Raw genomic sequence first — 22,009 nt, 5'->3', positions numbered from 1 at the left:
CAAATGTTGACTGAGCTGGTGAGTTCCCCACCCCCAGTAGGTTTTATTTTATATTTCATCTCCCTTTCTAATGGAGGCGTCATCTTCAAAGTAAATTTATTTGAAAGCATGTGCGGTATATGTCATGACAGACTACCTTTACATATATTTTCTTGCAGACATTTAGAGGAAAATAAAGAAATGAGTAATGAGGGTCTCCATTGGTCTAGGCTGCCATGGATAGTGTGTCCTGGCTATCTACATGATACACAAGCCAAGGCAGTACGATATGAAGAACAAGCTGTTGCCTATGTAGCATGCTCGCCCTTGTCACACAGCTGATGAGCCCAAAGGAACGGCAGAGATCGATACAGTTTGGATCAGCAGCATCACAGGAGTTGCCAATCAGCAGTGAACTCAACTGTATGTAGGACGGCCTTAGGATTTTTCCCCTCGGGGTTCACTCCCAAAGCCTTCCCCTTGAGTGGGTATAGCCACAAAGCAGCAGCTTATCAGAGTTCCCCTTCTCCTCGATGGGCAGCCAACCACAGATGATTAACCCCATCTGCCCAAAGCTACTGGTTTTAAGGTGCCTGTAACCTACAACTGCCCCTTCTCCTGTCAGTAGGTTCCACTGGGTTTGGTAGCAAAGCCACACGGGAGAGCCAGGAGCTGGACTTGGTTGTCAGAGGCTGTTTGAGAAGTACAGCACTAGGAGCGTATCTCAACTATCACCCCTGGCTACAGCAACTATAATAGAATGAATGAAAAACTACACATTAAAAAATATTGACAAATGACTGATGTGCAAAAGGAAGACAAATCATGCAAATAATTTAAAAGTAAACAAGCAATACTGAGAAACACACACAAAATGCCAGAGGAACTCAGCGGGTCAGGCAGTACCTAAGGAAAGGAAAAATCTGTCACCATTTCAAGCCGAGACCCTGCATCAAGACTGATGAAGGGTCTCGCCCCAAAACGGCACTGTTTATTGCCCTCCATTGGTGCTGTCCGACCTGCTGAGCTCTTCCAGCATTATGTATCTGTTATCCAGATTTCCAGCATCTCCAGAATCTTGTGTTTATAAATAAAATTGAGAACACGTGCTATGGGGTCCTTGAAAGGGACCCTAGAGGTTATGGAGTCAGCTCAAGGCAGGGACCAATAGGTTTGTGATAAACGGATGAACGTACAAGAGAGTTTTGAGTAAGTATGTGGTTGGGAGAGGTATGGAGGCTTGTGGTCTGGGCGCAAGTTGATGGGACTAGGCAGAATTGACAGTTTGGTGTGAGCTAGATGAGCCAAAGGATTGTTTCTGTCCTGTAGTGCCCCATGATCACTGAAAGTGATGGATTGCAAGGAAAACTATTCCTCCTAAGAAACTGAGTTGCTAATTTGTTAATCTCAGTGCCAAGTTTGGGCAAGAACTGATGTCTTTTCCCTTCCCTTCCAGCCCTGATGAAGGGTCTCGGCCCGAAACCTCGACTGCTTATTCCTTTCCATAGATGCCGACTGACTTTCTGAGCTCCCCCAACATATTGTGTGGGCTGCTCTGGAGTTCCAGCCTCTGCAGAATCTCCTGTGTCGATAAGTAACAATGAGAACATGTGCCGCAGAGGTCAGTTTCTAGGTGATGGAGTCAGGAATCTATAGGCTCCTTTGAAAGAGTCACCCGGAGTAGGCAAGGATTTGGAGCTGAGTTTACAATAGGATCAGCCACATTGAAGCACACCTGAGGTTCAATTTGACAAATCCTGCACCTAATTCTCTACAGACCTGCCACACCAGCAACGACTGTGGTCATGTTACAATCACAAATTTATATGCACCTGGCCTGCCTTTATAAAATGAGTTAACATGGCTGATGCGAATTCAACTCCAGGATTTACAAGTTGGAGCGTACAGAAGTTATAAACATCTTTTTGGATGTTTGCTAGAGTACAGATGGATGCATTGTGCAAACCTTTCCCCCTGCCCCCATCTCCACACCAGTTCGTAGCTTAAGTTATTGCATAGATTTGGCTGGTAGCTGAATGAATGTAAGGTGACTTTTGCATTCATAAAAAATGTTCACATACACTCATTGGCCATTTTATTCGCTACCTCGTGTACTGAATGAAGTGGCCACTGAGTGTATGTTTATGGTCTTCTGCTGCTGGAACCCATCTATTTCAGTGTATTCAGCAATGCTCTTTTGCACTCCACAGAGCATGGTTAGTTGAGTTACTGTTGCCTTCCTGTCAGCTTGAACCAGTCTGGACATTCTCCTCTGACCTCTCTCAATAACAAAGTGTCTTCATCCACAGAATTATCACTCACTGGATGTTTTTTGTTTTTCGCACCATTCTCTGTAAACTTGAGAGCAGGTGTTCCTCTCCTGGCTTGGTCCCTTGGTTAGGGTAGGGGTCCATGCATAAAAAAAAAGGTTGGGAACCCCTGCTGTTGTGTGTGAAAATCCCAGGAAATCTGCAATTTCTGTAATACTCAAAACACCTTATCTAACACCAACAATCATTCCACGGTCAAAGTCACTCAGATCACATTTCTTCCCCATTCTGATGTTTGGGTCTGAACAACAACTGAACCTCTTGACCATGTCTGCGTGCTTTTACGCATTGAGTTACTGCCACATGACAAGCCGAGCAGATATGTGCTAATAAAGTGGCCACTGAGTGTGTGCGAAGACCCTACTTGCCCATCCATCCACCTGCTTGCTACTTCAGAACAGGCAAAGCAACTGCTCTCAAGAGAGCCAAACTCATTTGCCATATAAATCCAGAGAATCTTCTCCCAATGTTAGTGCTTTTGTGGAGCATCTGGCATTTATAAACTTTACCCTTCCTTACATCAAATACTGCTCTGTAGATTCAATGTTAAACCAAGAGGATCGAAAAAGGCTGAGTGAAGAAGTTCTCCCTCGGGTTCCCCTTAAACATTTCACATTTCACCCTTAACCCATGACCTCTAGCTCGGGACTCACACAAACTCAATGGAAAAGGCCTGCTTGAATATACCCAATCTATAACCCTCATAATTTTGTATTTCAAGCCTCCTCTCGTTCCACGGCACTCCAGGGAATAAAGTACTAACCTATTGACGCCTCACCTATTACTGAGATCCTGGCAACATCCTTGCAATTGTTTTCTGCACTCTTTCAATCTTACTGAAATCCTTCCTGTGGGTGGGTGAGCACAACTGTGTTCAATACCCCAAATTGGACTTCACCTAGTATGAGGAGAGAATGCGCGAATTGTATCTATATTCACCCGAGTCTGAGAATGAACGGTAAGATGAGAGATAAGAAACGCACATGATTCTGTTTGTGGAGGAGTGTTGAGGGCAGAAGTGGAGAAACCAGCCTCCCCTCCACAGACTCAGTCTATACTTCTCGATGCCTCAGTAAAACAGCCAATGTCACACAAGACCCATCAACCTCCGGCATCCTCTCTCATCAGGGAGAAGATGCAATAGTCGGAAGGCATGTACCACCAGCTTCTATCCCGCTGTTAGACTATTGAATGGTTCCCTAGAATGAAAAGGTGGACTCTAAACCTCACAATCGATTTCGTTATGATCTTACACCTTACTGTCTGCCTGTACTGCACTTTCCTGTAACTGCAACAGTTTACTCTGCATGGTCATTGTTTACCTCAATGCATGATCAATCTCTAGGGTTGCAGCAACTGCACAATCTCTTGTGTTCGTGGCAAGCAATTAATGAAAGCCAGCCATCATAGCTTTGGCAGAAGAAAGATCCTGTCTGACCAATTTAGTGAGTTTCTACCCCAGTGGTATATGACTATTGAATGGTGCAATAAGATAGGCTCCTGACCTCATCATCTACCTCATTTTCTCTGTAGTTGTTACACCTTATCCTGCAACCTGTTATTGTTTTACATTCTTTCACCTCGATGCATTGCGTAATGATCTATTTGTATTAGTAGAATGCAAGACAAGCTTTTCACTGTATCCTGTTACATGTGACAATAACAAACCAATTTCAATTTCCGCCGTGGTTGTGAGGGTGGGGAGGTGAATAGTTTCCGATTAAATGTCAACTCTTTAAATGGAGGAGATATATCTCTCAAAGGGACATGAATCTTTGGAATTCTCTACCCAAGGGGCTGTGGAAACTTACACTTAACAAGGACAGCACCTGGATCGAGAACAGTACTGTAGTTCCAGAATACTGCTGAGACTGCAAGGGCCAGCAGGGAGCTGTGAAAACACCTTTCCTCCATGGACGCTGTCTACACTTCCCAGCACCTCGGAAAAACAGTCAACACAACCAAAGATCTCATCTGGACATTTTCTCTTCTCTCCCGTCAGACAGAAGATACAAAAGCCTAAAAGCACATGCTACCTGGTTCAGGGACAGGTTCTACCCCACTGCAATAAGACCATGGGCATATCTACGCAATAAGACAGCCTCCTAATACAATAAGGTGGACCTTTGACCTCACAATCTATCTCACCATGAACTTGCACGTTATATTCCTCCTGCATTGCATTTTCTCTGTTTTTATTCTGCATTATCTTATTGTTTTACCTTGCACTATCACAACACCCTGTGTAATGAAATTATCTGTATGGATGGAATGCAAACCAGGAAGATTTTCTCTATATTTGGGTACATATGACAACTGTTCCCTCGAAGCTGCATGGGTGCACGGTCCCAGAAGTAATTCAAATGCCCCCACACACATATCCTTTGTTGCTGCTGGCATTGGCTGCAGCTACAAGATGTTTTTAAAACGTGAACTTTGTTGGGCTGTATTTCATTATACCCTTCAATTAATAAAATCAAAAGTACGTGATTTTTCAATTTTCATTCTAAATATTCGAAGTATGCATGGTACAAAAAAAACATTTGAAGTGCCATGTAGTTTTCAGGCTGTATAAAAATCTCCTGCTCAGAGCAATGGTTGGTCTACGCAGCTGGAAAAATATCAGTGGGAACATTGTACATGATAATATTCTTTAGCCAGAGGGTGGTGAGTCTCTGGAATTCATTGCCACAAATGGTTATGAACGCCAAGTCATTGGGTATATTTAAAGCAGAGATTGATAGTTTCTTGATTAGTCAGGTTGTCAAAGGTGAGGGGTAGAAGGCAAGAGAATGGGGTTGAGAGGGGTAATAAATCAGCCACACTGGAATGGACAGAATTGTCTAGTTCTACTCCAATGTATCATGGTCTTATGAAACAGATTATTTGTGTTAACAACAAACACAGTTCTACATTGCCTACATGTTACCTTCTCTGTAACTGCAGCAATTTATTCTGCATTCTGTTGTTGCCTTACTACCTTAAAGTACTATGTAATGTAATGATCTGAATAGATGGCATATAACCCACAAAGATTTTCCACCACACTTCGCCACATATGATAATAATAAACCCATCTACCAATTTGCTACAGCTTGTGTAGAGAAACATTTCAAAAAGTTAAACCCTGCCTTTCCCTCCACAGAAGTTTCCAGAACTGACAAGTATTCAGAGAGTTTGGTGTTTTTTTAAAAATTCCTGATTCAACAGCACTTTGATTTTGATTGATGGTTGGACATGTCAGCTGAGATTTTCTGACAGCTCTCAAGTATTATCTGTGACTCAGAATTAAAAACAGTGGCTGAATATTGATTTAGTTAGAGATATCACGCAGAACAAGCCCTTCCAGCCCAACGAGACTGCGCCTCCCAACAACCCACCTATTTAACACTAGCCTCGTTCCTCTCCATACCTTGTGGTGCATCAGACAGCAACCCTGCCGCTTCTTCAGCATTTGTCTGTTTTTAACGAGGCCGAGTTGCAATCTTGACTCTCAACCCAGCGCGGATGGCAAGTGTGCAAGGAGCCGGCCGGATTCAAACTCAGGACCACTCAAAGTCCAGTGCAGATGCCCCTACATCACCGGCCAGCCAACACTAGACTAATCACAGGACAATTTACAACGATCAATTAACCTATTAATCGGTATACCTTTGAAGTGTGTGGGAGGAAACTAGAACTCTCGGGGGAAAGCCAAGTAGTTACGGACAGAATGTACAAACTCCTTGAACCCTGATGCCGTGAGCCCCGGTAACATCACGCTAACCGCAATGCTACCGTGGCGCCCCAGAATAATAAACCAATTTATCAATTTGTCACAACAGGTGGAGAGAAACATTTAAAAATACTAAACCCCATTTCTCCCTCGACAGAAGCTGTCAGAACTGACAAGTATTTGGAGATTTGCTGGGTTCTTAATTCCCGATTCAATAGCATTTGGATCTCGATCGAGGCTTAGACGTGTCAGTTGAGATTCACTGACAGTTCCCAAGCAACCTCTGTGATATAGTGACTGAAAATGAGCTGATTGGCACTGCAAATCAACCTAATATCCTCCACGTTTCCTGACCTCGGAGGGTAAGTAAGTAGACTTAACACGGAAAATTCTGATGGGCCCCAGCCTGTCCCTCACCAGATGCTAAACTCAATTAGAGAGAGAAAGGCAGACATGAAAGCCAGGGAAAAGAGCAATTACAAAGGTAAACAGACCACAGATAAGGAAGCGTGTGCTTGCTGTGTGCAGTGCCCTTGTACGGTTCAGGCAAAGGCAGCTCCTGACATCACATTGTACCCTAATGGATCTGTGGGCAGCCATGGGCTTACTTCCTATAATTAGTGAACGATCCCTCAGATGACAACATTCAAAGCTCAAATTAAATTTATTATCAAAGCACATATATGTCACCATGTTCAATCCTAAGATTCATTTTCTTGTAGGCATTCACAAAAAATCCAAGAAACACAATAGAATCAGTGAAAGACTTGAGAAGACGATCAGGTTGGACAGACAACCACTGTGCAAGATAACAAACCATGCAAACTTGAAAGTGAAAGATTAAATAGATAGATAGATGGAGAAGCAGTAAATAGAGAACATGGGATGAAGAGTCCTCGAAAGTGAGGCTGTGGGAATAGTTCAGCAATGGGGTGAGTGAAGTTATCCCCTCTGGTTCAGGTACCTGATGGTTGAGGGGTAATAACTGTTCTTGAACCTGGTGGTATGGGTCCTTACCAAATCTCTATCCTGTACCATCCAATATCCCAAACCAATCACATCTAACTTGCCCCCAATACCAATTAGTAACCAATCATGACGAACAGGCAGAATGAGGGGAGATTTGATAGAGGTGTATGAAATTATGATGGGTATAGATAGAGTGAACGCAAGCAGGCTTTTTCCACTGAGTCTAGAGAGGAAAAAAAACAGAGGACATGGGTTAAGGGTGAAAAGGGAAAAGTTTAAAGGGAACATGGGGGGGGCTTCTTCACACAGAGAGTAGTGAGAATGTGGAATGAGCTGCCAGTTGAAGTGGTGAATGCAGGCTCACTTTTAACATTTAAGAAAAACTTGGACAGGTACATGAATGAGAGGGGTATGGAGGGATATGGTCCAGGTGCAGGTCAGTGGGACTAGGCAGAAAAATGGTTCGACACAACCAAGAAGGTTCAAAAGGCCTGTTTCTGTGCTGTAATGTTCTAACTTTTGTCAACACTATTTAAAATCCCAAACTATCTTCTCTCTCTGGTCCATAATAATTCTATTTCAGAATGAGAATCACTTTATTGCCAGTATGTGAAACACACCAGAACTGATTGTGGTTCAGGGCCAAGCATAAAACACAGGACAGTACAACCAACAGTTTACAAGACAATAGTGCAAACAGCCATGTGCAATCAACAATTAGCAGAACGGTACATGGCAAACATCAATAATCAAACTGAAATAAATGTGAACAGAAGAACAGACTGAATAATTATCACAGAACAAGGAGAGCAGGAAAGGCCATTGAACGGCTGTTGTGCAGGGACAGTCAGGGTATCACACCTGAGTGAGTTTTGTGGAGAGCTCCAGGAATGAAGATTCAGAGATGACATGTAGACCTGGTGGTGATAGACTTATAGCATCTCCCTGATGGCCATTTGGCCCATCAAGTACACTCCACCATTTTGTCATGGCTGATCTAATTTTCCTCTCCGCTCCTATCTCCTGCCATCTCCCATATTCCTTCATACCCTGACCAGTCAGGAATCTGTCAACCTCTGGCTTAAATATACATAAAGACTTGGCCTCCACAGCTGTTTGTGGCAAAGAATTCCACAGATTTGCTATTCTCTGGCTAAAGAAATTCCTCCTCATCTCCATTCTAAAAGGATGCCCCTCCATTCTGAGGCTGTGCCCTCTGGTCTTAGACTCTTCCACCATAGGAAACATCCTGTTGAGGTGTCTATCCTCTAGGTGGGTGGGTGGAGTGGGCAGCAATCTTTACAGCTTGTTTCTTCGCTGTTAATCCAAATGCATCACTGCTTGGTACAGCAACGATCCTAGCTGAGACCACAAGAAACTGTAGAGAAGTGTAGTCACAGCTCGGCACATCATGAAAACCAGCCTCCCCTCTGTAGCCAGCAAAATCAAAGTTCCCCCTCACCCCAGACATTCTCCTTTCTGCCCTCACCTACCGGGGAGGAGATACAAAGCCTGAAAGCACGTACCACCAGGCTGAAGGACAGCTCCCGCACTGTTGAATGGTTCCCTGGTACAACAAAGTGGATTCTTGATTCTGCCTTCTAACTGATCTGAGCGTCACAGTGCACATCACAAGCAACATAAACACGCTTAGGCCATTAACACAGAATCCAGCTGCATTGGACACAAACACAGGAGATTCTGAAGATCCTGATATTCTGTAACACGTACAACACCCTGCAGGAACTCAGCAAGTCAGGCAGCATCAGTGGAAGAAAATGAACAGCCAACATTTCGGGCCGAGAATCTTCATCGGGATTTGAAACATCGATAGTGTGTTTCCCTCCACAGAAGTTCCTCCAGCATGTTGGTGTGTACAAGATACTTTAAATGGTACAACATTCACAGGTGTACATGGAGTCTGTGACACGAGAGATACACAAACCAGAAACATGATACCCAGATCCTCAGATACAAAGCTGTGATTCACAATTCACTCCAAAAGGAATTAAACAGCAGAGAGCTCCTGAAACTGCATTTTAATTACCTTTTTTTCCCCATGTTACCATATCATACGATAAAACATTTATGTGATTTCTGCAGAATATATATCCACGACAATCTGCTCCCTGATCAGTAATCCTGCCTGAGGGTAAAATGGCCCTACACATCTAAGCAGCAGTCACATCACTGCTAATATATTCCATTACTGGGAAGACATATCACATGCGATTCAAAGATCTATCACTGAATGCACTTATACAGCATAAAGCATAACTTGATCGAGGTGTACAAGACGATTGACGCGATCGAGATGTACAAGATAGTTTTTGATGCCTCTGGCCTGTACTCACAGGAGCTTAGAAGAATGAAGGAGGATCTCATTGCAACACAGAAGAGTACAGTAAAGGATCAGGCCTTTTGACCCACAATGTTGTGGTGAACCAAATAATAAGATGGATAACTAATCTCAATGTCCATACCCTTCCTTTTTCCTCACATCCATTGGGCCATCTAAACGACTCAAATTTCCCTAATGTATCTGCCTCTACCACCAGCTCAGGAAACCTGCCCATGACACCTCCTTTAAAAGTCACCCCCCTCACCTGAAATGCATGCCCTACCAAGCCTACCAGCATGTCCTACCAAACACTGAAAGATCTCAATAATGGATGTGGAGAGGTACTTCCTACAGTGAGAGTGTCTAGGACCAGAAGGCACAGTCTCACAATAGAAAGATACCTGTTCTGTCAAAGAGAGGCAATGCATCATTTAGAACAGGGATGGAGGGAATTTATTTAACCAGAGGGTGGCAAATCTGTGGTGTTCATTGCCACAGTCAGCTGCGGAGGCTAAGTCATTGGGTATATTTAAAGCAGAAGTTGAAAGGTTCTTGACTAGTCAGGGTGTCAAAGATTACAGGCAGAAGGCAAGAGAATGAGTTTGAGAGGCAAAATAAATCAGCCATGATGGAGCAGACTCGATGGACCAAATGGCCCAATTCTGCTGCTATATTTTATGTCTTATGCTAAGAGGCATAGATAAAGTGGACAGCCTTTTTGAGCGGCGTCACCAGAAGGTGCTGAAAATTAAGTACTCTCCGATCCTAGACTCTCTCACTACAGGAAACATCCTGGGTGGGGGGGATGTCAAATGCAAGTATTTCACAGAGTAGTGAGTGTGTTGCCATGGGTGGTGAAAGAGGCAGATATATTAGCGATATTTCAGACTCTTAGATAGGCAAAAGGATGATAGAAAAGCGGAGGGCTACGTGGGAGGGAAGGTTAGACTGATCTCAGAGTAGGTTACAAGGTTGGCACAACGTCATGGGCTGACGTCATGTTCTACGACCTCAGGTCTCTCTGATGGTTGCGGCTGCATCATTCAGAAGAGGCAGCAGATCTATGCACAGAAAGCTCTCATTGTAAACCGACATGCTCGATTTTTAAGTGAGGGGTAACTTCCAGAGTCCCACTAAAAACTCCAAGCAAGGCAGTACACTAGCACAAATGCTTTACAGCGCTAATGATCGTTTCCCTGATGCTGTCTGCAAGGAGCTTGCAATTTCTCCCCACGAGCGTGTGGCTCAGGTTGGTGAGATGTGGGGATGCTATTTTGATGTGGCCTGACCGCTGCATGTCCTCAGAATGAGCTGTCGTTATAAAAATGACGCACTCCACTCAATGTTTCAATCTACGTCAAAAGCTAAATCATTAAAGCTCTTTTATGGAAACTTCCCTTGTGCCAGACGATGACCACCGGCTCAGAATTCTTTCGCATCTACAACTTCTCTACTCGTGTCCCAACTCACAGGAAAGGCATCAGACATCTATCTATTTATTTATCTGTTTGTTTATTTTTTATTTTAGCGGTACAATGCGGATTAGGTCCTTCTGGCCCTTCAAGTCATACCACCCCCGAAACCCCCGAATTATCCAATTAACCCCAACCTAACAGGACTATTTACAATGAGCAGCTAGCACCTGGTACATCTTTGGACTGTGGGAGGAAACTGGATCACCTGGGGGAAACCCACACATTCCACGGAGAGGACGAGCAGAGACTCCTCACACAGCCAGTACGGAATCAACCCCCGGTTAATAACGGCATGCTAACCGCAACACTAATTTATGTATTTATGTTGTCATTCAGCCCACTGCATTGATACCGAAAGGAATGAAGTACTCAAGCTGATCTGTCGGCTCAGGTAGCGTGCACCCCCAGTCTAATAGTACCATCAGTTTAATATTCCTTTTCATGGCCTCACCTTTATTCCTAGAGTCACAGAGCCCTAGAACAATACAGCACAGGAACAGGCCCTTCACCCCATCTAGTCCATGCCAAACGATTGTTCTGCCGAGTTCCATTGGCCTACACCTGCACCACACAGACTCTCCATGCCCCTCCCATCCATGTACCTATCTAAATTTCTCTTAAATGTTCAAATTGACCCTGCATCTGTCACTTCTGCTGTCAACTCATTCCACACTCTCACCATCCTCTGAGTGAAATAGTTCACCCTCAGGTTCCCTTCAGACATTTCACCTTTCACCCTTAACCCATGACTTCTAGTCACACTTACATTTACCTGATCTAAGGACATAGTAATTCTGTACACCTCTATCAAATCTTCCCCTCATTCCTAGCGAATAAAGTCCTAACCTATTCTACCGTTCCCTAAAACTCAGGTCCTCAAGTTCCAACAACATTCTCATAGAGATTCTCTGTACTCTTTCAATCTTATTGCTATCTTTCGCGAGAGTCAAGTCAAGTCACTTTTTGTTGTCATTTCAACCATAAACTGCTGGTACAGTACACAGTAAAAACGGGACAACATTTTACAGGACCATGGTGCTACATGAACAATACAAAAATTACACTGAACTACCTGAACCAACACAAAAACTACACTAGACTACAGGACTACCCAGGACTGCATAAAGTGCACAGAACAGTGCAGGCGTTACAATAAATAATAAACAAGACAATAGACACAACAGAGGTCAGTAGGTTGGTAGTCCGATGTTTCATAAATAATCAGCTGAATGGCGGCATCCAGGATTCCGTCCGTTTCTGTACTCCCACCAAGTATTTCGTTGCCATAGATGTAGTCCAATTTAATGTCTATTGGAGAGCAGAATGGACGGGACAACCAGCTGGCTAGGGTTTGCTTTTTTTCTGCATGGACCCCTGCCCGCTCGCCTAGCTTCCTCGCACACTGCTTACGCTGTCCCTATCTCCAGCAGTAGGTAGGTGAACAGAACAGCACGCCAAGCTCCAAATCGGCTGGTATAATTTCAACACAACAGCCCAACTCCTGTACTGAATACAGGAGCCCAATACGCCAAAAGGTCTCTTTATGACCCTATCTACCTGCTTCCATAAAGTCACCCTTTCCTTGTTTTGAACTTCCAACACACATACTCATTCTCATTGTCCAATCAATGACAACCCAGCCTTCAGCTTCCCACACACACCCCAACACGCTCTCCCTCAACTCTCTGCAATCCGCCCTTCCTTTAAGAAGTGTGGAGTGCCCTGACTCATTGTATCATGGCCTGGTATGGAAGCACGAATGCCCAGGAAGGCTGCAGAAAGTGGTGGATACAGGCCAGTTCTTCACAGGCAAAGTGCTCCTCATCACTGAGCACCTCTAGCAGGAGAGCTGCCACAAGAAGGCAATATCCATCTTCTAGGACCCCCACCATCCAAGCCAATGCGCTCTTCTTGCTCTATCATCAGGAGCCCCTAATTCCCGTCCTCTACAAAAATCTACCTATCCAGCTGCATCTTAAATATAATTAATTAATTATCCTCAACTGCTTCCTTGGGCAGAGTATACAAACATAAAAACATACATAAAATCTAACGAGACATTTCATTTAGTGCCAGTGACCAAAACATTCCAGAAGCTCTTGTCATGGCTCATAAGCCATCACCGCACCACATCATTTCCCAGCCAATATTCCAGGATTCCTCCTGCTCTGCACAATATCAGATGCAAATATTCAGATATCCACGTACTTCACTGTAGGGGCTTCACCATTCGAAAGACTGATTATTTTCTTAATATATGAGCTTCCCTTGGTAAAGAGTTTTGATAAACTTGCCACAAACAAGGAAAATCTGCAGATGCTGGAAATCCAAGCAACACACTCAGCAGGCTCGCCGAAGCGTCTTAGCTTGAAATGTTGACTGTGCTCTTTTCCACAGATGCTGCCAGGCCTCTGGGTTCCGCCAGCATTGCACGCGGGTGCTGCTTTGATAAACTTGGATTCTCTTGTTGGCACGTGGCCAAGTGGTTAAGGCATTCATCTAGTGATCTGAAGGTCACTAGTTCGAGCCTTGGCTGAGGCTGCATGTGTACTTGAGGTAGGCATTTACCCACACATTGGTCTGCGACGACACTGGTGCCAAGCTGTATGGGTCCTAATGCCCTTCCCTTGGACAACATCGGTAGCGTGGAGAGGGGAGACTTGCAGCTTGGGCAACTGCCGGTCTTCCACAAAAAAAAACCTTGCTAGGCTTGCGCCCTGGAAACTTTCCAAGGTGCAAATCCATGGTCTATCGAGACTAACAGAGGCCTGCTACTACTAAACTTGGATTTTTCCACAAAGGACATCCTCTTAGGGATGTGAGGCAGGGTTTTGTCACAAAGAGTAGTGAGTGTGTGATGGTAGAGGCATTTATGATACTCTTAGATAAGAACATGGATGTAAGAGAAATGGAAGTGTATGGGCTATGTAGGATGAAAGAATAAGATTGATCTTGCTAAAGGCTAACAGGGTGTTATCGTGGGCCAACAGGCTCATTCTACACTGTATTGATCTGTGCAAAGCCCTCCCCACCTCATAACACATCTACAAGGCGACATCCCACCATCCAGAGGCCATGTCCTCTTCCACCGTACAGGAGCCTTAGGTCGCACACAACCAGGTGCAGGAACAATTATTACCCCTCGACAATTAGGCTCTTGAATCAGTGTGGATAACTTCACTCACCTCAACACTGAACTGATCTCTGAACACAACTTGTGGACTCACTTTCAAGAACTCTACAACTGGTGTATTTATCTTACTTAGCAATACAGCGCGTAACCGGCTATTCTAGCCCTTCAAGCCACGCCCGCCCAGCAACCCATGATTAACCCTAACCAAATCAAAGGACAATTTACAATGACCAATTAAGCTAACCAATACGTGTTTGGACTGTAGGAAATGACTGTAGCACCAAGAAAAACCCCACACATTCCACGGAGAGGTCATTCACAGACTCCTTACAGAACGGCACTGAAATTGAACTCTGAACACTGGAATGTCCTAAGTGGTAACAGCGTCGCACTAAACACTATGCTACCAAGACACCCACGGTCTTTATTGATTATTATTACTTTTTTTATTTGCACATTGTCTGCATATATGTGTAGTTTTCCATTGATTCTATTGTAGTTCTGTGTTCTTTGATTGCCCGCAAGAAAATGAATCTCAAGGTTGTATATAGTGATATTTACATACTCTGATAATAAATTTATTTTGAACTTCTAGGTTCTATAAACTGGTTTTATGAACTGGCAGAGAATGAAGAGAGATCTGATTAAAGTTTGCAAGATCACGAGAGACACAGAGTCAGTACTTTGCTCCTAGGGTTGAAATATTGAATACCGCACTTTGGTTGAAGGATTGTTAAGTTAAAAGGGTCGTGTGTGCAGCCAGGGATATTGCCAGATGCAAATACAATACGTGTTCTTAGACAGGCATATCAATGTGCAGAGGGGCACGGACATTGTGTAGGCAAAGGGATTAGTTTAATTGGGCATTAAATTACATTTAATTAGCTTGGCACCACATCGTAGGCCAAAGGGCCTTTTCCTGTGCTGTACTGTGGCAACTTTATTAAATACACCTGCTTGTTAATGCAATTTAGCCAATCATGTGGCAGCTACTCAATGTATAAAAGCCTGCAGACATAGTCAAGAGGTTCAGTCGTTGTTCAGATCAAGCATCAGAATGGGGATGAAATGTGATCTAAGTGACTTTGACTGTGGAATGATTACCGGTGCCAGATGGGGTAGTTTGAGTATCTCAGAGAAATGACTGACCTTCGGGGATTTTCATGCACAACAGTCTCTAAAGTTTACAGAGAATGTGCAAAAAAACAAAAAAAAATAATCATATGGTGAGTGGCAGCTCGGTGTCCAAAAACACCTCGTTAATGAGAGAGGTTGGAGGAGAATGGCCAGACTGGTTCACACTGACAGGAAAGTGACAGTAACTCAAATAACCACACATTACAACAGTGGAGTGGAGAAGAGCATGTCGAATCTTGAAGTGGATGGGCTACAGCAGCAGAAGACCATGAACATGCACCCAGTGGCCACTTTATAGGTGAAGGATATACCTAATGAAGTGGTTTCTGAGTGCATGTTTTATGCGCAAGGTGTTATGTCGATTCAAAGTAAGGGACATTTCTTGTACGCAGAACAAATCTGTCCACACAGGCTGTGTACTAATTACAACAGCACACCCCCGATGCAATTTATTGTCTTCTCCGGTCCACCCATTACCTCTGAATTGCGATTATTTATTTACTGCACCATTCTGTCATGGCCAAAAGTCATGGAGCTCTACAGCCTGCAGACTCAAGAGACTAATTCTGGAAGTGTGCATCTGGATTAGAATGCGTGACTGCAAATTCAGGTTATCAGTGTGACACTTTTACCAACTCAGCCAACCTGACACAAAGATCAGCAGACATCCTGGTGATGCATTTCCTCTCTTAGATTCAGGGAAGCTGAATAATCACATTAAAATGACATTTGGAATAAGTTCCTGTGTAGGAGGAGTTGACAGGGACATAGAATGAGCAATGCAAACAAGAACTATGGTCAGCACAGACAAGTTGGGCTGAAGGGCCACTTTCTATGCTGCATTGACATAGTTAATGGACAGCACAGTAGCATAGTGGTTAGCACAATGCTTTATAGTACAGGCGGTGACCCGGGTTCAATTCCCACCACTGCCTGTAAGGAATTTGTACATTCTCCCTGCGACCACGTGGGTTTCCTCCGGGTGCTCCGGTTTCCTCCCACAGTCCAAAGACGTACTGGTTGTTAGGTTAATTGGTCATTGTAAATTGTCCCGTGATTAGGCTAGGTTATATGTTAGGTGTCGTGGCTCAAAGTAAATAAGTTATGGTATGGAAACACCAGGGTCCAAGAGTAGAAAAGGGCATCACAGGGAAAGCCCTGAGCACCCCTACAAGGAGCTCTGCCGCAGAAAAGCAGCATCCATCATCAAAGACCCACCATCTCTCTTCTCGCTGCTGCCATCAGGCAGAAGAAACCACCAGTTTCAGAAATAGTTATTACAATTCAACCATCAAGCTCCCCTCAGAACACTTAAGTGATCACTGAAGCCAACCTATGGACTCAGTTTCAAGACTCTAACAATTCATGTTCTGAAGAGCTGGAAAAAAAGTGTCTTTTTCAACCCAATTTTTTTCTGCTTTTATTATCTGGTTGATCTGGATGTATCGGGCTCCATCATAAGAAAGGAGCAGGAGACACCCAATCAGACCTTCAAATCTGCTCTGCACCCTGAACCAGCTAGTTGGTATCAGAAGTGTCACCAATGTCTTTGCATCCTACACCTCTGGCAACACCTCCCACCAAGTGGGTACATCTTTTAACTCCCCCCCCCCACACACACCACTCCTGTTTCCCAGCTACACCCCACCCTTCTACAACACTGGAAAACTCTGCAACATTTGCCATAAAACACCCAACTCCGCCTCACCACTACCCATTCACCGCCGACAATGTTATCAGACGGCCTGCTGAGTAATGTGGTCAGCAACAGGTATCAACAATAACAGAAATCTCCAACTGTAACAATAAAGTGTCACAGAGCAGTGCAGGCAGACATAAGGTGCAACTTCACAATGAGGTAGATTGTGATGTCAAGGATCTATCTTGTCATATTAGGGACCATCCAATAGTCCTATAACAGCAGGATAGAAGATAGCCTTGAGCCTGGTGGTACGTGTTTCAGGCTTTTGTATCTTCTGCCTGATGACAGAGGGTGGAAGAGAAAATGTCCAGGGTGGAAGGGTCTTTGAATAAAGTAGCTGCTTTACTGAAGTGACAGGGAGTGTGGACAGAGGTCGTGCAGGTGGGTGCGTCCTCACCTCACAAGGAGGGCAAGCCAGCATCTTTACTTTCAGCTTGTCACTGAACAAACTTCAACAGATACGGAGTTGGAAGTGTCCTGACAGGTTGCATCGTGGTCTGGTACGGCAATTCCAGTGCCCAGGAATGTGCGAAGCTGCAGACTCAGCGCATTACATCACGGGCATCTCCAGAAGGCACTGCCTCAAGAAGGCAACATCCATTGTCAAAGATCCCCACCCGTGCCATCGCTGTTCCCTCTGGGCTGCGAGGGTGCACGGCTGCCCAGTAAATGACAGGCTCCCACACAACAGCCTTGAATTCCCCCAGACTGGAATAAAGGCAGATGAAAAAAAGCTTATGAAACATCCAAGATTTTCTTTGTTGTACTTCATTATACCCTTTAATTAAGAAATAAAATCAAAACTGCATCATTTTACCATTTTCATTTTAAATATTCATAGTATGCCTAGTATTAAAAAAAACACTTAAAGTGCCACACGGTTTCCAGGCTGTGCAAAAATTTCCTGCTCAGAGCAATGGTTGGTCCACAGCTGTAAAAAGGATTAGAGGGTGCATTGCATGCCACCTTCTCACAGCTACCAACAGGCAGTAGGTACAGAAGCTTGAAGTTCCACACCACCAGGTTCAACAACAGCTACTACCCTTCAACAATTGGTTCCTGAACCAACCAGCACAACACTAATCACTGGAGTTTAGCGACACTAGGACTACTTTGCACTCAGATGGACTTATTCGCTCTACGTTTTCTGTTTTTAAAAAAAGTGCAATTTACTTAACTTCCTATAGTGGAGCCAGAGGGCAAGGCCTCAGAATAAAAAGACGTCCCTTTCGAACAGAGATGAGGAGCAATTTCTTCAGGCAGAGAGTGGGGAATCTGTGGAATTCATTGCCACAGATGGTCATTGGGTATATTTAAAACAGAGGTTGATAGGTTCTGGATTAGTCAGGGTGTCAAAGGTTACGGGGGGGGGCAGGCAGGAGAATGGGGTTGAGAGGGATAATAATTGAATGAGGAGCAGACTGCATGGTGCGAATGGCCTAATTCTGCTCCTAAGTCTTGATTTAAGTTTTTCCTGTGAGTGCTAGGTGCCCGTGATGATGCTGCACCTGTGCTCACATGGACTTGTACCTACCACAATAAAATTTGTCTTCCAACTCTCCGCAATTTCTTGCAATCAGCAACACACCAGTTGCCATACCAAGCACTGGATAGGATACATCATTGTGTGTGTACAAAAACATTTGTCCACATTAGAAAATCACTGGCTTAAGAACAAAATGCAAAGGTTGATGAATTTGGCTCCCATATCTTATGTCACAGCTTTTCCTTTTATCAGACCTCAATGTACTGATACATTCAATTACCTGTCAACACAACACTCTCCATTGTATCTCAGTACATGTGACAATAATAAACCAATTATCGTTTATTGTCAGATTTCTGTGCTTCTCTGATTCACACTCTAAAGAGGGCCTGGCTATTTCCGGTCACAGGACCGCCTGACCCGCTGAGCCTGCCCGGGCACAGATGCTGAAGTAAAGCCGAACTGCCAGAGGAACTCAGTGGGTTGGGCAGCCTCTGTACTGGTGGGGATAAGAACCATCGACGTTTCGGGTTGGAAACGCGGCATCAATACCTCCAGCAGATTGTTTGAGATGGTGGAATCTGGAGCAGCGCACAATCTGCTGGAGGGTCGAGCAGCGTCTGTGAGAGGAATTGTCCTCAGGTTAGATGCAGCGTTTCGACCCAATGGGTTCCTCCAGTAGATTGTCGCTCTAATTCGGCTCAGTTGCCTCCCCACCCACCTGAATTCTCTAAAACAACCCTAAGTTTGCCTGATGAAGGGTTTCAGCCCGAAACGTAGACTCTTTATTCTGCTCCATAGACGCTGCCTGACCTGCTGAGTTCCTCCAGCATTTTGTGCGTGTCAGCTTTGCCTCTGCTGGGAGTTCATTTATTGCCTCCCCCGTCTGGGTTCGCCAGCAGACTTTGCACCGGGTGAAAGCTTCACGCCCACTACCTTCCCCCAGACCCGGTGTTTCACTGAAACGGCGGCCGCCGCTTCTTCCCGAATGGCAGCTCCCGAGCTGTCAGTCTAGAGACGGTGCCCCAGGCTCCAGCTGCTGGCTTTCCCCAGACCGCAGAGACGGGACTACCTGGATCTCCTATCCGGGGAAGGCCCAGCTCCCAGCCGCCGGGAATACCCTCTGCCCCGTTACAATACGCCGGACTCTCGGCAAAACAGTCCCACACAAAAGAAGCTCCGCCATTTTCCTGTGATGATGGGGGCTTAGGTCCCGCGGACTCTTCCCCAACCCACACACCTCTCCTCTTCCCTCCGGCCCCGGGCCAAGGGCTCTGTCTCAGCTCATGCAACCGACTCCAGTCGCGGGACATGAAGAGACATGGCCCTAGGAAGGTGTCAGCCTGGAGCGGGGATGATCTTGGCCCAACTCAGCCTAGCCCACAGCCGGTCCTCGCCCCCGGGCCCTGGGTTGAAGCAACGGGAGAAGGGAAAATAAAATGAGTGGGAAGGAGAGGGGAGCGGGCGTCGGCCGGTCACTTATCCGTCCCGGAGATCGTCCCAGCCCCGGACACTGACAGCAAACCCAATCCCTGAACACTAGCCGGCTGTAATGTCAACTCCAAACCCCCCGGCTTCAGAGACAACGCCCGGCCTGAGGGCCACAATCAGTGCCTGGGCATTAGAATAACAGCAGGCCTTGGGGCTGAGGCTGGATTCCCCTCTCTCCCCGGCTCCAGCTCCATTCACTACCATCTTCTCTTCCTATCCCAAATCTTCCCCTTCGCCCACTTTCTGCCACACATCTTTCCCTTTCCTTTCCCCCGCTTCAACCTCTCCTTCCCCCCGTCTCTCTCCGCTTCATCTCCCTCCTCGCCTTTCCCCAGCCGTCCTCCCTGGCCCAGTTCTCTCTGGGTTTTCCCCTCTCCCGGGATATGCTGTCTCTCAGCTCCCTCTTTCCACCCCCGATATCCCTTCCCCCTGGAACCCATCTCTCCACTCTGGGCCCTCTCTCCCTCCCCCACCCCCAGTTCTCCCTTCTCCTCCTCCTCCCCCGGCTCTCCCTCTCCCCAGATTCCCATTCCAGCTCTCCCCTCCCCTTACCCCGGCTCCCCCCGCCGACGGCCCCGGCTCTCACCCGAAGTCCTGGTCCATGGATTTGAAGAAGAACTTGTAGTTGGGCTTGTTCAGCACCTGCTTGAAGTCGGCCAGGGTGACGCGCTCGGCGGCCAGCGGCAGCTTCACCAGGTACGGCGTCTCCTGATCGTCGATGTGGTAGATGATCTTGGTCTCACCCATGGTCGCCCCTGGAGCTCGGGCTCCGGGCCTCGGAGAGGCCGCCCTGCAATCTCCCCCTGCCGTCGGGCCCACCTTCCGAATCCAACTGCCTCTCGATACGTCGTATCTCCGAGCCGCCGATCGCGCTCGCTTCCCCGACCGACACTTTATATCTCCTGGCGCCGACCAGCCGATACTTTGTATCCCCTCCTGACGACCAGTCGCTAGTTCGTATCCCCTGTCGCCGATCAGTCGATACTTTGTGGCTCCTGTCGCCGATATGCCGGCACTTTGGAAGTGATTTCCCCCCTTTTCACCCCCTCACTGCCGAGTGCCTCCTTTCTCCGGCCTGATACTTTGTATCCTTCGCTCTCGCCCCCCCCCCCCCTTCCACCGCAGACCAGGTCCAGCGCTCCGCCCAGCGGCTGCCAGCGGCGACCCCGAGCCCCAATCAGACGGCGAGGGGAGCGGTAGCCGCCGCCCGTCCCCGTCACGGGCCGGGCTGCCAGCTGGCACCGCCGCCTCCTGGCCTGCCCTCCCTCCCTCCCCGGCGCCGCTCGGTGCCAGGGCTGCGGGCTCGACGGATTGCCAGCCCGCACCGCCGTGCAGAGGGAAGGGGAATTCGCGCTCTCAGCACCTCCCCACGCCAAGCAACGTGAAGCGTTGCTCCGTTCCCGGGCCGGAGGGGAGTGGGGTGGTGGCAAATCCTGGCGGCAGCCCCGGCCACCCAGGGTATCAGTTGGCACTTGCGGGCGTTAGGATCGCGGATGTGGCCATTGCCCTGAAGGTCTTCCATGAGACAGAGTGGACGTGGACAGGATGCTTCCTAGGAGAGTTTAGGACTAGAGGGCACAGAATATAAGGACGTCCATTTAGAACGGAGATGAGGGGTAATTCCTTCAGCCAGAGAGTGGTGACTCTGTGGAATTCATTGTCATAGTCGGCTGTTGAGGTCAGGTCATTGCGTATACATAAAGCGGAGGTTGATAGGTTCCGAATTAGTAAAAGTGTCAAAGGGATCAGGAGGAAGGCAGGAGAATGGGGTTCAGAGAGATATCAAATCACCCATGATAGAATGGACTCGATGGGCAGAATGGCCTAATCCCACTCTAATGGCTTATGGTCCAACACCAGTTCACGTAATGAGGATGCTCCCTCCTGCACTTCATCCTTGGAATTAGGCAGAGGCAGTTCTGGTGTGAAATTTGTCTTTGTGGCAGCAGCACAATGCATAATAATAGAGGAATAACGTGACGTATAGTAAGTATACATAGACCAAATAGTCAAATTAAATGAGTAGTGCAAAAGAAGTAGTGAGTTAGCGTTCATGGGTTCAATGTCCATTCAGAAATTCAGACAGTACAGAGTACAAAGTCTCCTGCCTCCCTGCACATGATTTATATCATTTATTTTTATATCGAAATACAACAGAGTAGCAGACCCCTCTGGTCCAGCGAGTCTGCACTACCCAATGACACTCATGTCACCAATTCATGTTTTGGACTGAGGGAGGAAACTGAAGCAC

The 22,009-nt window shown here is 46.2% G+C and overlaps 1 protein-coding gene across 1 annotated transcript in view; it reads right to left on the bottom strand.

The window, feature by feature from the left end:
* Nucleotides 1-21,058, bottom strand: part of LOC132406410 (segment polarity protein dishevelled homolog DVL-3) — a 166,171-nt gene extending 145,113 nt beyond the window's left edge. The window contains exon 1 of the mRNA XM_059992051.1: nucleotides 20,345-21,058. Coding sequence (XP_059848034.1) covers nucleotides 20,345-20,505 — 161 coding nt within the window. The 5' untranslated portion in view covers nucleotides 20,506-21,058. The remainder of the gene's footprint in view (nucleotides 1-20,344) is intronic.
* Nucleotides 21,059-22,009: the final 951 nt, after the last annotated feature.

This window comes from Hypanus sabinus, chromosome 2 (genome assembly GCF_030144855.1).
Source record: "Hypanus sabinus isolate sHypSab1 chromosome 2, sHypSab1.hap1, whole genome shotgun sequence".
Lineage (NCBI taxonomy): Eukaryota > Metazoa > Chordata > Chondrichthyes > Myliobatiformes > Dasyatidae > Hypanus > Hypanus sabinus.
This window is presented reverse-complemented; position numbering and strand designations above follow the sequence as displayed.